This window comes from Calidris pugnax, unplaced genomic scaffold (assembly GCF_001431845.1).
Source record: "Calidris pugnax isolate Ruff unplaced genomic scaffold, ASM143184v1 scaffold402, whole genome shotgun sequence".
Classification (NCBI taxonomy): Eukaryota; Metazoa; Chordata; class Aves; order Charadriiformes; family Scolopacidae; genus Calidris; species Calidris pugnax.
Genome location: NW_015091205.1, coordinates 144,246 through 161,014, shown reverse-complemented (window position 1 = coordinate 161,014; position 16,769 = coordinate 144,246). Strand labels below are relative to the sequence as shown.

The following is a 16,769-nucleotide window of genomic DNA, read 5'->3' as shown; positions in this document are numbered from 1 at the left end:
CACAACTCTCTCAGCCCCCTCTCCCAGCAGAGGGGCTCCAGCCCTCCCAGCATCTCCATGGCCCTCCTTGATACCCATATATCCACCCTCAGATGGCACCACTTTGGGATCAAGGGCCGTGGTGCAGACCAGGGGACTGTCTCTTTCCTCCAGGGATGGGGCAGCCACAGCTTCTTGGGGCAACCTGGGCCAGGCTCTCACCACCCTCACACCAAACAAGTTCTTCCCCACATCTCAGCTCAATCTCCCCTCTTTCAGTGTCAAACCCTTCCCCCTCCTCCTAGGGCTCCCCTCCCTGATCCCTGCTCCCTCCCCATCTCTCCTGGAGCCCCTTGAGGGACTGGAAGGGACTCCAAGGTCTCCCCGGAGCCTTCTCTTCTCCAAGAGAACCAAAAGCCTCAGGGTCTTCCAGGTGTGTTTGTGGCTTAGGTGGAGTTTTATTAGATTTCAAAACTACCCTCTTATCTTTTTTTTTGGGGGGTCTCTTGGCTGCAAAACTGCCTCCCCCCACGACACACGGCTGTGGACGGTGATCTCTGCACAGAGGAGCGGGCGTTCGCGTTGGGTGTCTGCTCCAACGCTCAGCATTGATCGTTCCCAGCTGCACCAGCCCAAATTGAAAATCTTGGAGTTTGTTGTTTCCCAGAATAGCAGATTTTTTTTTCTTTTTTTTTTTACTCTTGGGTCTGCTGCAGTAGTGAGCTTGTCCTGAACTCCTCGTCCTGGCTGCCTGAGTAATATTCGGTGATTTTTGAAGTGCTGCGGCTGCTGGGCTGACACCGACAGGGACCTCGAGGGCTGCAGCAAATCTCAGTGTGTTTAAAACTACTCTCTTTTTTTTTTTCTTTTCTTTTTTTTTTTTTAATCCTACAGTAGAGAGAACAAACCTGGATGTGTCAGAGTGCTTCCAGTTCCTGATTAGTCACTGGGGTGATGCTGCAGCAAATCCCTGTATGTTTTTGAAAACCGTTTTTCCTTTTCCCCTGAGTGTAAGGTTAAGCTTCTGGATGTTTAAAGGGGTTTTTCCCCCCCCCCCCCCCCAATGTGCTGTGGGGCACAGGGGTTAGAAATTATCTGATCGGTAGGTTCACTCAAGTTCCTAACACAAATTTGGATGAAAACTTAAAGAATCCAATTTAAACTCTGGAGATCTTTCTTATTGTGATGCAAATGTTGCAGGGGGGGATTTGTTACCTTAACCCTCCAGATGTGGTACATAAATAAGAGTTTATTTTTCCTTCTCCTCGTTAAATTTACATTTCAATGAGAAGACACACTCCCTGCTCCTGTCTTCTTCCTGGTAGCTTTAGCGGAGAGAGGATTTGCTGTGAAATTGAATTTTTATTAGACGTCTGGCTAGATGCATATCAGCTCAGGCACTCTGTTTGAAATTCCCTTTATTCGGGATAGTGCAGCTCCTGCAGCAGTTCGAGCTCAGCGCTTTCTCCTTCACCACCCCCTTGGTCTGTATTTTGCAGCCTCGGTACGTTATTCCCTCCTTGATCCATTTTGGGAGGTGAAACCCCTCCACGTGTGCCTTCTCCAAGCTTTTCCTTGAGCAAAAACACCTTGGTTTCTTTCTCATCTCGCTCTCAGCTTTTCCCTCTTCTCCCTAAACTCGAACGTGGGGAAGGAGCGAGGCGTGTTGATAATTTGGATTATGCAGTTTAAGTGGCTGGAGCGTGGCTGGTTTGTCTCCTCCCCTTCCTGAGCTTCAGCCTTAGCCAGCTCGGCTCTGGAATGACAGGCATTCCTGTGTGAAGGGAGCTGGCACCATCCCCATTTATGAGAATCAAGTGCCCGACCATGGAGTACGGGGACAACAGGACCTGCTCCGGATCGTCGGACACCCGTGCCATCGCCTGAGGGTTGGCACCCACCTCCTTCACCGGGCTCCTTCCCAGCCCGAAGCGTGGATTTATGGTTTTAAAGGACTAAAGTGGCTCTCTCAGGGTAGACTGGTTTGGGTTTTTTGTTTTTTTCTTTTCCCTCCTCTTCTTCTCTCCCCCTCCCGCCTCCTCCCGGGGAACCGCTTCGAAAAGACTCCGATGGGGCAGCCCCACTTCTCGAGACCGGTAAATCCAGCTGCTTTGGGTGAGTAATGGAGGGGAAGGGAGACGGAGGGAGCTGTGGGGCTGCGGCAGGGCAGGACTGCAGGTGAAACGCAGGAGTCGGGAGGAGTGGAATGTGGGGCTTGTGTAACCTGTGCTTTGGGAGCAGGGAAGAGAAACCAGAGAAATAACTCCCATTTCCTTCCCTTTTTTTGTGGTGGTTTTTTTTTTTTTTTTTGTTTTTAACTCGTGTCACATGCAATCGCCGTGCAACACATTCTGCTGATCTTTGAACAGGCTCCCAGCTGTAGTTTTTTAGGGGTGGCCTCTGTCTTCATGGCCAGGTTGAGGGACACGAGCTTTGCAAAGCGCTTGGACAGCGGTAAAATTCACCGGAGCGGGGTAGGAACCAGCCCAGACCAAAGCTGCCCAAAATTGCCTCCTCATGCAGGATGTCACCCAGCTTTTTGGGGCAGATGTTGGGAGTTTTGAAGGGAAAAGGGACTTGGGAGTCATCTACCTGCTTGTTTTCTCTGCCTGGGTACCTGGGTGACTGTCAGGCTGTAGCAAACACAACAATTTTGCTTTAAGTCCTGGAAGCAGCACTAATTCGGAACGTGGTGTGTAGGTCAGTGGTATTTCCAGGTCTCTGTCTCCGGTGCTGGTCCCAGCTCTGGGACTGCCGTGTCCTGGCTGTGAGAGGGGACTTGACACATCTCCCTCTTCCCTTTTATCTCCTTCCAACTGTCAACTCTTGGGGCTGAGCTGCTCACTCTCATCTGTAAAGTGGAATTATATCTGATTTTTAGAGAAACGCTTGACATTTGCATATGGAGACCTCCCTAAGATACAGGGTATTATTATTTTTTTTTCATTCTTTTTCACTTTTATAACTTTGAACCTACCAAGTAGTTTTGGGGCTCGGGTTAAATCAGTGATTCTCCCTTCCCCACCCCCAGTTCACTCCAGTCTTGTTGAAGAGCCGCTAAAAATAAGTGGTATTGAGAGAGTGGAAGGGAGAAGTAAAACTTTGGTCATCTTCATACTGTCCATGGAGATTAACAGCATCCTCTCCTTGGATTTCTTCACTGTTAGAATCCGACCTGGTCAGTCTTGGGCTCTTTCTGTCCTCGAACACCAGAGATGGGGGTAATTTTCAGGGGGGAGGACTCACTTGGTGTAATGACATCATCCTTTGCCAGGGACTGGAGACCAGCAGACCTGGTGTTTCCTCAACTGGTTGTTTGCCATCTGCTTGTGCAGCTCCTATCGAATAAATTGGGACCTTGAAGAGATGGTTCTGGCATTAACTTTGGCAGGCTGCTGTTGGAAAGAAAACTCTAGTGAAGATTATAGTGATTAGAAACATACAAAAGAGGGGAAAACCAAGGGCTGGGACTATTTGAGGCTGTTTTGTGACCACAGTCTTTTATCGCTTTAAGGTCAGGATTCACGTTTTCCCTGGACCATTCAGGAAGGGCACGTGAAGTTTGGAAAGCTGTTATAGGAAGCTAGAAACATTTACCTAAAGTGCTTTTTTTTGATACTTTAACCTTAACAGCGTTTCCCTCAAAAGACTCTTTGTTTGCTTTTGGAGTTGTAGCTGTTTGGCTTGAAAGCTTTTTGGATTCTTAACTGCTTTTGCCCGACACAACAAAGCTGAAGAGGAGGGAGCTGAATTGTTCTCCAGCCTGTGCGTGGACGGTGTTTTGGCAACGGGAGGGTTTGTTGAGGTCCCACAGCGTGGATGGGTGAGGATCCCTTTGGTCCAGGCAACCTCAAAACACACCAAAACAGCAAAAAGTTGGGTGTCTAATGAGCAGCCACGTTCCTGATGCACCTTGTGAGAGAAGAACTTTGGGGGGTGTGAGTTAGGAAAAGAAAGGTGGTTGAGCAGAGGTGTTTTGGGTTCTGCCGTGGTATTGAGGTGCCCAATTTGTCGGGGTGGTTTCTAGCTCTTAGCTGTGTGTTTTCACTGCCTTTTGCTGTAGCTCAATCCTCCTCCTGCAGCTCTGTCTGTCTGCGAGCCTTGAGGCTACGAGTGTGAGACAGAAATGCCCGGTGAGCTCCTCGGGAACAGAAACTCCTGGGATTTGTGGAAATCCTGTCATAACTACTACGATAAGAGCTGGATGGGGTTCTGAGCGAGCTGGGGTTTGCAGATGGAAAGAATCTGGCTCAAGCTCATCATTTACACGCTGTGCTAGTCCTGTGTCAAAGCAAAAGACTGAGGCTTTCTTGAAGGTATCTCTTAATAAAGATTGAATTTAATAGATCGTACGTCTCTGAAAAGGACTGGGGCAAAGAGCCCGTTGTGGTGAGGGCAGTGGTGAGACCCATCTTCTGCTGGAGTTAGTCTGTTCCACCAGCTCTTGGATGCCTGTAGAGATATTTCAAGGAGAAGAGCAATATGTTCTTGGTCTTTTCCAAACAGCTTCAGTCTGCAGTCCCGTCCTGGGGCTCCTGAGCCTTCATCCTTAAAGGATTGTTCCATTTTCTTCACGACCACTGGAGGTTGGTAGTTTCCCTCCCAGGCGTAGAGCAATATAATACCAATTGTCAGCATCTGGGATACAACTCTTTGATTTCTTTGCAGCCTTCAGCCTTGCTTTGTTAGGGTCTCTAGCTTGAATCTTGAAGTGATTCTTTTTTTTAGCTTTATGTAATGGTGTGCCAGTTAAAAAAAAAAAATAAAACTTCTCTGGAGCCATGCTTATTGATGGGGCAGGGCCCGAGTTAAAATGGTTTAAAATTCTAATTCTGTGGTGATCTACACTACATGCAGGGGGGGTTTATTTTAGTTTTTTAACACCGGAGGTGCCGCTATCTCATGTACTGGTGCAGGGATCTGCCCTGAGAGAGATGATCCTTCATCAAAGAAATGCTTTTTTGTTTCTTCATGTTTGCACCCTGAGTCTTTATTGTGCCTTTTTCAAGGCTGGTGGGGAATTGCTGTAAAAAAAAGGGTATTCTGGGGCTTTATCTCTGAAGATGAGGGTGAACTGTCTTTACTTACGTGATGGCTTTTCCTCTCTGGGACCACGGTGTGACCATTAAAAGCATTACATTTCTACGTTGGTATTTCCTAAAGGTCAGCTAGATGGCTGCTGGCTGTTGTTGGGTGTCCCGTGGGGATGGCAATGGGGTGAACACGTGTGGTATTTTTAATAATTGACCCGGCGGATCCCGGCTCTGCTGGTTTGAGCCATCGAGAGCGGCGGTGGAAGTGAAAGTTGTACCATGTTTAATGGGAATGCCAGCCCCGAGCTTGGGAAGAACATTGGGAGCAGATGACACATGCAGCACCACAGACCAAATTGCTCAGAGGCCAACGGAGAGTCTCCAGCTTCTTCCATTGAAATGTTCCTTGTTTGTTGTGTGGGTGTCTATTTTTGTCAGTTAGGTTGACGGTTGGACAAGATGATCTTTAAGGTCCCTTCCAACCTAGAAGATTCTGTGAAATGGTTTCTCTTCTCTAGGGGGAAAAAAAAAACCAATATTGCAGCTCACCAGCACCCATGTTCTGGCACAACAATTTGCACCTAACAGCGGGCACGGTGGGAGAAGAGCTTTACTTCCCCACTGCGTTTTACCAGCAAGAGTTGAGTAAATGTGTGTAGAAGTCTGCAGAGGGAGTGTTGGAAGGACCAGTTGGCTGGTGGAGAACTGCATCCCTGGCTGCTTGGCGCTGCTGGAGCTTTCTGCCGCCTTGTGTCTCCAGGCTGTGCCAATTTTGTGACGTTTCCCCGGATGATTTCAGTCTAAACATTTTGGGTTAACACAAATCTGCTGTTCCAACAGCTCAAATTCACCTGCTTGTTTTGACGGAACAGGATCAGGGAGTCTTAAGTTAGAGAGAAGATCTGCAGAGGCAGCAGGCTCTGGTGGGGATGCCAAGGCATCGTTCCCTCCCCAGACCTACTGGGTGCTGGAGAACTGCATCCCTGGCTGCTTGGCGCTGCTGGAGCTTTCTGCCGCCTTGTGTCTCCAGGCTGTGCCAATTTTGTGACGTTTCCCCGGATGATTTCAGTCTAAACATTTTGGGTTAACACAAATCTGCTGTTCCAACAGCTCAAATTCACCTGCTTGTTTTGACGGAACAGGATCAGGGAGTCTTAAGTTAGAGAGAAGATCTGCAGAGGCAGCAGGCTCTGGTGGGGATGCCAAGGCATCGCTTCCACCCCAGACCTGCTGGGTCCTGGAGGTCTCTCCGAGGTCGGGTGCTCCAGCGCTTCCACCCCAGACCTCCTGGGGGTCTCTCTGAGGTTGGGTGCTCCAGCGCTTCCACCCCAGACCTACTGTGTCCTGGCGGTTTCTCCGAGGTTGGGTGCTCCATCACTTCCACCCCAGACCTACTGGGTCCTGGAGGTCTCTCCAAGGTTGGGTACTCCATCACTTCCACCCCAGACCTCCTGGGTCCTCGGGGTCTCTCCAAGGTTGGCTTCTCCATTGCTTCCACCTGAGACCTACTGGGTCCTGGGGGTCTCTCGGAGGTTGGCTTCTCAATCCCTTCCACCCCAGACCTACTGGGTCCTGTGGGCCTCTCTGAGGTTGGCTTCTCCACCCCAGACCTACTGGGTCCTGGGGGTCTCTCTGAGGTTGGGTGCTCCATCGCTTCCACCCCAGACCTACTGGGTCCTGGGGGTCTCTCTGAGGTTGACTTCTCCATCGCTTTCACCCCAGACCTACTGGGTCCTGGAGATCTCTCTGAGGTTGGCTTCTCCATCGCTTCCACCCCAGACCTACTGGGTCCTGGGGGTCTCTCCGAGGTTGGCTTCTCCATCATTTTGACCCCAGACCTACTGGGTTTTGAACCCCAGACCTCCTGGGTCCTCGGGGTCTCTCCAAGGTTGGCTTCTCCATCGCTTCCACCCCAGACCTACTGGGTCCTGGGGGTCTCTCTGAGGTTGGGTGCTCCATCACTTCCACCCCAGACCTCCTGGGGGTCTCTCTGAGGTTGGGTGCTCCATTGCTTCCACCCCAGACCTGCTGGGTCCTGGGGGTCTCTCCGAGGTTGGCTTCTCCATCATTTTGACCCCAGACCTACTGGGTTTTGAGGGTCTCTCTGAGGTTGGCTTCTCCATCGCTTCCACCCCAGACCTCCTGGGGGTCTCTCCGAGGTTGGGTGCTCCATCGCTTCCACCCCAGACCTACTGGGTCCTGGGGGTCTCTCCGAGGTTGGGTGCTCCATCACTTCCACCCCAGACCTGCTGGGTCCTAGGGGTCTCTCTGAGGTTGAGTGCTCTAGGACATCTCCAGGAGAAGCACCCACGCTTGCCTGGGACACTGTGCTGAGGTTGCAGTAGATGTTTTATTCTGGAGTTGTTCTTCATCAGGGCTGTGTTGCAGGTCAGGGCATTAGCCAGGCCTGCTCTGGGGCCAGGGTGGGCTCTGTGGGGCCCTTCCTGCTTCAGGGTCGTTTTTCCCAAGTGGATAATTCCTGGAGTTCTTGCAGAAAGGTTAAACAAGGTCATGCTTTGGCACAGGGACACAACAGACCTGCTTATTGGTAAGCTCCTGGCCTTGTAATGAGGACTCTGCTGGGTTCACCTAGGCCTGCGTGACCTCATTTAACCTTTTCCCTAGATTTTTCAATGGGTTTTCCCTGGGGGTCTCTCCAAGGTTGGGTGCTCCAGGAGAAGCACCCGTGCTTGCCTGGGACACCATGCTGAGGTTGCAGTAGATGTTTTATTCTGGAGTTGTTCTTCATCAGGGCTGTGTTGCAGGTCAGGGCATTAGCCAGGCCTGCTCTGGGGCCAGGGTGGGCTCTGTGGGGCCCTTCCTGCTTCAGGGTCGTTTTTCCCAAGTGGATAATTCCTGGAGTTCTTGCAGAAAGGTTAAACAAGGTCATGCTTTGGCACAGGGACACAACAGACCTGCTTATTGGTAAGCTCCTGGCCTTGTAATGAGGACTCTGCTGGGTTCACCTAGGCCTGCGTGACCTCATTTAACCTTTTCCCTAGATTTTTCAATGGGTTTTCCAGCCTGGCACCACGGTGGAGGTGAGGCCGGTCTCTTGGACACGGACTTGCCATTCCAGCCTGGCACCACGGTGGAGGTGAGGCCAGTCTCTTGGACACGTGAGGAAACAGCCTTGGTGCTGAGCAAGGGCTGGGTTGGGCGAGGGCATCACCTTCCTGACACTTCTCACCCTTCCCTTCACCTTCCCTTCAAACCCTTCCTTTTGTTTTTTGCCCCATTTCATTCCCCGAGCACCTCACACTGGTTCCTTAGCAGTTTCCCAGTGCGTAACTGGGATAAGGAGGGGTTTCTCCCTCGCATGGCAAAGCAGCTTCGAGACCCTCCTGGACCTCTGTAGAGCAGAGCAAGAGGAGGCAGAGAATCCACCTTGATGCTTCCTTCAGAGTGAGGGCAACTTGGGCCAGAAATGTCCTTTCTGCCCCATTTCATGGAAGTTTGGGCTGGAAACGGGCTGTGAATGGAAGGGAAGGTTCTTTTGGGAGGGAGTAGGAGCACTATCTAATATGAAGAGTCACGGAACAATGAGGTTATTTAAAATACAGCTCAGTAAAGCACACCTACAGCTGCAGATCCACCCGCTAATTAGCAGCAAAGGTAATTCATAATTGCATCACAACAGGCTATTTTAAATGTCTATGTCCGCCTGGTAATTAGGGATGGTAAAAGGAAGAGTGCTGGGGAAGGGATCCGTACTGCAGACCCGGGCAGAGTGAATCCCAGTTTATACTGGGAGAGGGAAGGTGCTTTCGTGGCATCGGTGGCGCACGGTGGGCTGTGGTCACACTGGTTTGTGACATGTAGAGAGTTTTATCCTAAAAAGTGGTGGTGAAAATTATTTGGATTATGCTTTTTTGCTATGAAGAGATACACGGTTTGATTGTCTCCTCCTCTTCCATCCCTGTTTTTAGACGAGAAACTGATTATAAAACAACAAACTCAGTGTTTTTTTCATGTTGGACAAGACCTGGTGGGGTGGAAGGGGAGAGAAGCAGGAAGGGGAGTTATTCGATATCCGTGCTGAGCGTGGTTGTGAAACCTGGCTTTTGTATTAACCTGGGTGATTGCAATTAGCAGCCGTCAGGCACCTGGTGTGAAACTCCACCCCGAGATGGTATTTGATGGGACAGCCAGGCCTGGAGCTGCTGGAAGACCTTCATCCTCCTGGAGGAAAACTCCCATGTGGGCTCTCCCCCCTCCCTCTCCCTGTTTTGGGGATATCATGTGTCTCCTGCAGTTTCAGCTCATCCTTTCATGTCCCCTCTCCCTCCCCGGCTGCTCGGGGGTGGCTGTGACAGGGGAATGCTCCTCACTCTCCCTTTAATTGGAAATGGGAGGCATCGTGGCTTGATGAGGTCTCCCTTCATTAATCCGTGGGCCTGATGATTGAGTTTTCTTTTAATAACTCCTTTTGCTTAGCGCAGTGCTCTGACACCTTGGGAGGTGGGATGGCACGGAAGTGACATTCCTAAGAGGGGTTCAGGGAAGGGATAGAGATGAAATGAGCTGGGTAGGGTCGCCCCCGGTGCCGTTCCTGCGCCGGGGGAAGGAGAGAGAAGCGCCTTTCCCTGGCACTTGGGATCCCAATTCAGTCCCTGGTAAACTTTGGGAACGCTCTATTGAACAAAGTGAATGCTGCTTTTTAAAATTACATGTACAACTCCAGGGCTAATGTTCTAGTCTCTGAAGAAAGTGCCTCTAAACACCCAGACAATTCCTCTTGGGTTTCTGGCAGCTTGAAATGCCACTTTTTTTTTTGTGTGTGTGTGTCCCTCCTTCCACCCACCCTCCCGGCAGAAAAATCACAGAATAGAACTGTGGAAAATCACAGATCGGTGCTGACATCTCCTATGTTACTTTCCACCCAATTTCTCTCCTCTTATGAAGCCAGATTTTATTTTATTTTTTTTAAGAAGCAGTTCAGATGCTGAATTGATCCTGCCTTTTCGAATAACTGTTGGCTGGCATCAGCTTTTCTCTGGTTCTGAGTGAGCTTTCTGTTAGGTGGCTGATTTAAAAAAAAAAAAAAAAATAAAAATACAACCAACAGCCAAACAGAAAAATCCCATCCACCACCACTGGGTGAAATTTGGAGTCCTACAAGTGAAGAGAAAACTGTGCAGAGCCTGAAGGGTCATGTTTTTTTAGGTAAAGTCTGAAATGGCCACAATTAGCTTTGAAAAGCCTTTTTTTCTTTTTTTTTTTTCTCCTGCTGGTTATCGCAGTGGCACTGGCCCAGAATTCTGGGCTGGTTTCCCTCTTTCTCCATCATTTGGTTAAAAAACTGCACTTCTCGTGTGTGATCTAGATCCTCCTGCCGAGATACTCTCTGTTTTCTCTTGTGCTGCTATAGCGTGGCCTCTGCTTTTTTCTTTCTTTCCCTATTATTCAGTGGTTTTTTTCCATGTCATTTGTGCTCAGACTTGAAAAATTGGGGTCTGTCTGTCCTGCAGTGTCACACAATGATCATCTGTCCTCAGCCCAGCCAACCTGAGGCTGCTCGTGGCTGGGGCTCCCAGTGCTTAATGCTTCCTGGGGTCTGAAATCTCATACTGGGAACCAGTACAGGGTTTGCAGGTAGAGCTCCACCAAATAACTCACTTTTTTCCTGTTTGTTTTGTTGGTTTGTTGTTTTTTTTTTCCCCTTGTCCTCGATCTGCCCTTCCCCGTGTTGACAGGAATCTGCTTTTTCACATCTGGGTCTGTATCCTTGGTGGATATTTGCAGGATATAGAGATAGGTTATTACCTCTTTGTCCTATGGCTTTTCCCTAAAATTCCTTTCCCAATCTCTAAGCCTCAGGAGATGGGATTCTTGGCTGAACTTTCCACGTGGCCTGGGGGGTATTGTCTTTTCTCTGCCGGCGCGTCACACAGCCTTGTCTTGAAGTTGACTTTAAAAGGACTTTTGTGATCCCAGAAGGTTTCGTGAACTCCAGAAAGCTCAAAAATCAGAGGCAATTTATAAATTTAAAAGCGGAGTGCAATTTATACCACGGCACCTTTGGCCCGTGGTGTTTGGCAGGAGGAAATCTCCAGGCTCTGTTCCCGATATTGCCCGTTTTCACGGAATTTTGTGAGGCAGCTGGGGTGCTCCCGTCTCTCCCAGCGCTGAAGCCGAGGGGTTCTCGGTCTGTAAATAAAGGCCACCAGCTGGCTTCACTTAGGTTGTGTGCACTCTCATTTTTAGGGTTTTTTTGGGGGTTTTTTTTTGCAGGCAATTCTGCTGATTGTAAGCGTTCCCTTATGTTTCATCAAATACCCAGAGAACCAGGCAAACCAGAGCCGACAGCCTGGTTTGTGCTCTGCTTCTGCGTTGGGAGTTCTTTCTTCATATGCTTTATTTCTTGCAGCAAGTTGGTTTTTTTGGGAGTTTTTTTTGTGTGTGTTGTGTGTGTCCCTTCCCGCCTCCGTATCCTTCTGGTGTTGTTCTCCAGAGAGTTGGGAGTGCAGTAGGTGGAGCACGGGCTTGTATTGTGTTGCTTTCCTGTGTAGTTGTTGCTCTTGGCCAGCTTTGCTCTTGGCCTTATTTATAGAGGGAGGGAGGGAGGGGGAAATCAGGCAAATTTCTAGCACATCCAGCTGTCGTAATGGGGCTGGTAGTTTCAGTGTGGTGGAGAGAGTCGTGGAAATGGGCTCTCTGCAGTCTGGAAGGTATTTGGGATCATGTAATTACTTGTGTTTAGCACCACTCGCTTCCAAGTGAAGCCGTAGGAAGCGTCAGCCAAGAGATTTGTGTTCCTTGGGCGAAACTGCGCCGCTGCAAATGTAAACTAATCCCTGTTTCATTAGAAAGAGCCTCTTATTGTTTTCCTTTTGCACCGTTAACACCAGAACCCCCCACTCCTGTCTCCCCCACTCCTGTCTCCCCCACTCCCATCTCCCCCAGCTAACGTGAAACTCTGATGGGTTCCGTGATGGCATGGAGTCTTGCTACCTTCTTTGCATGAACGTGTGCCACCATTTCCCAACGTGCAGGGGACAGGCTGGGGGGAGATGGCAGTAATTACCTGCAACACAAAAGTGACTTCTCCCTTCTTTTTCGTGCAGCCGAAGAGGTGGATCACCCCCCGAGTGATGCCGGCATGGGGGTCGACGTTTTGGAAGCGGGTGACACCACACCTCCTACTAAGAGGAAAAGCAAGTTCTCCAGCTTTGGCAAGATCTTCAAACCCTGGAAGTGGAGGAAAAAGAAAAGCAGTGACAAATTTAAGGAGACTTCGGAAGGTAGAGTCATCAGGGCTGGGTGGGAGTCCCTTCCTCTTCCTTGGGCGACCTGCCACTAGCCACCTGGCTAGTGAGAAGGGCTTGCTGACACGTGTAAGAGCCAAAATGTGAGTTTGGTGATGGGCCAGCACCTGCAGTCTCTCCAGAAACACCTTGCCATGGAGCAGTAGTTTCAGACAAACAAATTCCTTTCTTGCAAGAAGGAACCTCCCCGAGCAGCTGCGGGGAGGGAGGGTTTGCTCCACCATCACCAATGTAGTGTGAAGCACAGGCCTGAACGTGCACTCCCTCCTCCCTCCTCTTAATCCACACAAAACCAGTGAAATTTGAAGCCCTTTTATTTCCTCCAGAGGATCCTTTAAAAAAAAAAAAGGGGGAAAAAAAGTATCTTCTTGAACTTCTAGCTTACCCTGTTTTCTGAGTGCTTTTTTTCAATTTAATATCAGTTTTAGAACGAAAGATTTCTATGCGAAAGCCGAGAGAGGAGCTGGTAAAAAGAGGGGTTCTGTTGGAAGACCCTGAGCAGGGTGAGTCTGCAAATGAACTTCTCCTCCTCCTCCTCCTGTCTGTGTTCTGTGTAGCTGATCTTCCTCTGGCAAAACCTCACCCTTTTTCAGCTGATCTTCCTCTGGCAAAACCTCACCCTCGCAGCCATTCCTTTTTCTTTTTTGGGAGACAAATTTGATGGCTCTTTGCTAATGTAGTTCCTGGCTGTTTGTCTTACCCTCTTCAATATCCTCCCTCGTCTGGCTCTTTGCACCTGGTGAGGAAGGCAGCCTGCTCGGGCAGGAAGATGTTGCTAAGAAATCCTGATGTCTGTCCTGGACATCTTCCTCTCTGCTGCCAGGGGGGAGGGAAGGGCTGTTCCGTGTGTCACTTCCTCTCCTGTCCTCCTTGTCCGTGTCCCTCTCCAGCCACCTTGTCTTGTCCTGCTAATAAGCTCCTCTCTCACCCTTGGTGCTCCCCATCTCCGGCTCCAGGCTGCGATCTCGCCATCGTGGGGGAGGCACCGACCTCGGAGCTGAGGTTTGAAGGCCTAAGGCTTGGAAAAAAAGCCAATTGTTGACTTTGGAGCTGCCTGGCCAGGAGCATTTCCTCAGTTATAGATGAGATGCTTCATGGTGTGGTGTCATAGTCAGGGCTAAGCTTATTGAAGCTTGTCCTGCTGTCAAAGAAGTCCTGTCCCCTCTTCTCTCATCCCTGATGTTTCCAAGTTGGGGGCCATCCTGCTAAAATAACGTTTTGAGCAGGTAGATCAGTTCACCATCTCATCACCTGCGTGTTGGGTGATGTGGACACAAGGAAGGAGGCAGGAATGTGTGGTGGGAGAGCAGAGCAGCACCCCCCTGTCTTGGGGGGGGGCAGGTGGCAGCCTGGCCTCTGGCTTGGAGCACCTCAGAAGATGTACTGCAGAGGCCACCTTCGCCTCAGGCAAACTTCAGCCGCCTTCTAAGAAAGATGTGGAGGTGAAAAAGTGGTTTTCAGACCAAATCACTGAAAGCAAAAGTGAGAGGAGAAGTCTTAACGCAGTTGTTTGCAGACATGGTGTTAACAAAAGCCATCCCCAACTACCCCAGGGTGTAAATGTTGGGCTGGAGGAAAAGTTCACCGGGGTACAAAAGCAGAGGAGGTCATCTCATGAGGATGACCCCGTGGAAGAGAGATCAAAGAACTTTGGGTAATGAACCTCCAAGGAGAGATGACAGAGGAGAGATCTTCCAAACTGTACGGGTGGAACGGGAGCGTGGCTGAGAGATGGAATTATTTTCTGCTTTGAGTCATCTGATCTGGCTTAGGAAACAGAAGATGGCTTTAATCTGGACAAAGTGCAAACCCAAGGTACGGGGGAGCAGCGGGTATCGTCAGGAGGGTTAGATTAGAAAGCTCATTATCTTAATCCCCTCTATGAGTTTAGGACATTTGGGCAGTCATAAGACGGTGGTGGTAGGTTGTTGTATTTGCTCACAATTTTATAACTTCCAAGGTCAGTTAATTTTCTTTGGCAAGTTCTTAAGGGGGGGGGGGGAAATGCTGGAAACCCTTGGAGAGGAGTGAGCGAGGAGGCAGAGGAGGGGTAAAGTGGGGGCTTTCAAACGTGGTGGCCCTGCTGCTCTCTGGGCTGGTGGTCAGCAGGTCGTGCTGGGCTCATGGTGAGGAAAGAAGACAGCGTTGGCTGGCCTTGACCTTGAAGAAGGTCACTGGAACTGAAGTGGAGAGTAAGGTGGTGTGAGGAGGCCATCAGGAGCATGCCGTGTGTGCCAGGGAAGGGCGTGCAAGGTTGGGATGGTCAGGAAAGCTTGATCATACTGTTCCTGTCTCCTTGCTGAAAACTCCAGCTAGCCAGAGGCAAGTGGTGCTATAAAAAGCTCATGGCTTGAGTTTCAGCCCTGGCTGGGGAGGAAACTCCCTCTTGTTGGTGTCTGTGCTTCCTGCGTGGCGGGGAAGGGCAGCAAAGGGAGCGAGGCAGCTCCGTCTTCCAGCTCCTCACAGGAGCCAAGGTTAGTTTTTTTGCCGAAAGTAAAGCCCAGGGAGGTTTGGGCTTCTTGGCATCTTTGCTTTCAGCTTCTGAATAACACCAGGTTAGGGAAGGGTGAGGGGATAATACCTTGTAGGGGGAAGCAGTGGAATAAATCATCAAAAATCAGAGCCTGGTGGGGTCTGACACCTGGGGGGGACATGATGCCATAGGCTGGGATTGCTTGAGAGATGGCAGCCTGGAAACACTGAGGGGTTTTAATCAAGTGGGGGATGCATCTACTCAAGTTTTCTTGAGTCAGAAAGCAGTCAAAATGGGCAATCCCACTTTAGAGTGGATGCTAAGTCTGATTTTTGGGGAATAATATTATGAAGAGTGTGTCCTGTCAGGGCAATTACAGAGGCAGGGAATGGTTGAGTATTTCCTCATTGTGATGAGGGCTTGAAGTGCTCTCAAAAGCATGGGCTGAAAAGAGGATGGTAGGCTGTTTTTTTTCAAAAGAGGTCTTGCTTTTAGCATTTGAGAAACTCCATCTGTAAAAACAGAAACAATAAGATGAGCTACATCAGATTCTGGAGGGGTATCACAGCTACTTATAAAAACAAAGGTAAAAAAAGTGAGGCAATATGCCTTGCTGTGGGATGTTTTGAGCAGAGCAGTGATTTTTGTGCCAAATTCAGGGTTAGAAAAAGCAGGAAAACAGCGGTGCTTCAACTTTTTAAGGCTTTACCGTAACCTAATGCTGCAGGTCCTGTAGATTACTTGGCCAGCATTGGAATTTGTGAATATTTTAATGGTGGGTAGATTAAAAAACTGCTGGAGGTTTTTTAACTGCGCTGGCGACTTCCCTGGGCCGTGGGACAGCACGGGGCACGCTGCTCTGTAAGGCAGTAGCATCCTTTCTAGACAAGGTGGTAGATTAAGAGGCTGCTGAAGAAGAAAAAACACCTGATGGGGTACGTTCCTATGCTGTTTTGCTTGTTTCTAATGAAATCAAGGGCTCTCAGCTTCAGCTATAGCTGGTGTGGCTGTGCTCTCCTCTGCAGAAGGTGGACTGGACACCAGTTTGAGAGGCCAGAGGGAAGCTGGTGTGGCTCGATGGCATTCAATCAGCTCAGCCATCTCCTCTCCTGCTTTCTGAGTGTTTTCTCTTTGCTTCTCTCCCTTCCCATCCCTCTTGCAGATGGTGAAGAACCGGAGAAGCTCAACCCACCTGCACTGAAGAATGGCCACACGGTCCCCATCGGTGGTCCCGGGGTTGGCAACCTGGCCAGCAGGGAGGAAGAGGCCACAAAGCCACCCAGCCTTAGGAAGACTGTTCCAGATGAGGAACCAAAGAAAAGGCAGGGTAAGAAACCAGATGTGTACAAAATTGGTTGCTTCGGATTCTCCCAGGACCAATTTTGGATTCTCTTCTGATTCTTCTCACCCCATTCTGGGCCCTCCAAGTCTCTTAAACCGAGGTGTCTCGCTCTACAGGCTCATCCAGCAGCCACTCTGGGCCTGAACCGGAGCCACCTCAGGAGCCACATGTTCCCAAGCAGCCTCTGCTTCCTCCAAAAAGACCTCCCTCCACTTCTCAGGAGGCAAATGAAGCGCAGGCAAAGGATCCAACGCCTGCCAGCAGCGCTGCAAAAACTGCACCCTCCACCACAGCCCCCGTTGGGGCAAAGACAGTCAATTCCACAGCTGCCCCTTCCCCAGCCCCCAGGACTCTGCCCCCTGCTCTTGCCGGTGCCAACACTACTGCTCCCACCAGTACGACCAGCACAGCTCCTGCCAAACAGCCTCCCGTCCCTCCTCCCAAACCCCTCAACAGAAATAGCAACTCAGTAATAGGTAAGTGCCTCCATAAACTGGGTTGGTTTTTTTTTTTTTGTACCCTACGTACCCATTGTAAGAGACGATATCATAGAATCATAGAGTTGCCCAGGCCAGAAGGGACCTCCAAAGGCCATCTAGTCCGACCCCCCCACAGTCAGCAGGGACACCCCCAACTAGACCAGGTTGCCCAGGGCCTCGTCGAGCCTCTCCTTG

At 50.0% G+C, this 16,769-nt stretch overlaps 1 protein-coding gene across 5 annotated transcripts in view; it reads left to right on the top strand.

Moving 5' to 3' along the window:
- Positions 1 to 16,769, top strand: part of PHACTR4 (phosphatase and actin regulator 4) — an 82,991-nt gene that overhangs the window by 50,892 nt on the left and 15,330 nt on the right. For 2 of the 5 annotated variants that reach the window (XM_014959779.1, XM_014959778.1), the window contains exons 1-5: positions 1,751 to 2,094; positions 12,080 to 12,256; positions 12,703 to 12,783; positions 15,916 to 16,080; positions 16,212 to 16,571. In XM_014959779.1, the coding sequence (XP_014815265.1) occupies positions 2,049 to 2,094; positions 12,080 to 12,256; positions 12,703 to 12,783; positions 15,916 to 16,080; positions 16,212 to 16,571 (829 nt within the window). In that variant the 5' untranslated portion in view covers positions 1,751 to 2,048. Of the gene's footprint in view, positions 1 to 1,750; positions 2,095 to 12,079; positions 12,257 to 12,702; positions 12,784 to 15,915; positions 16,081 to 16,211; positions 16,572 to 16,769 lie in introns of those variants that run through there. The other 3 variants (XM_014959781.1, XM_014959780.1, XM_014959782.1) reach the window with 2 other exon arrangements.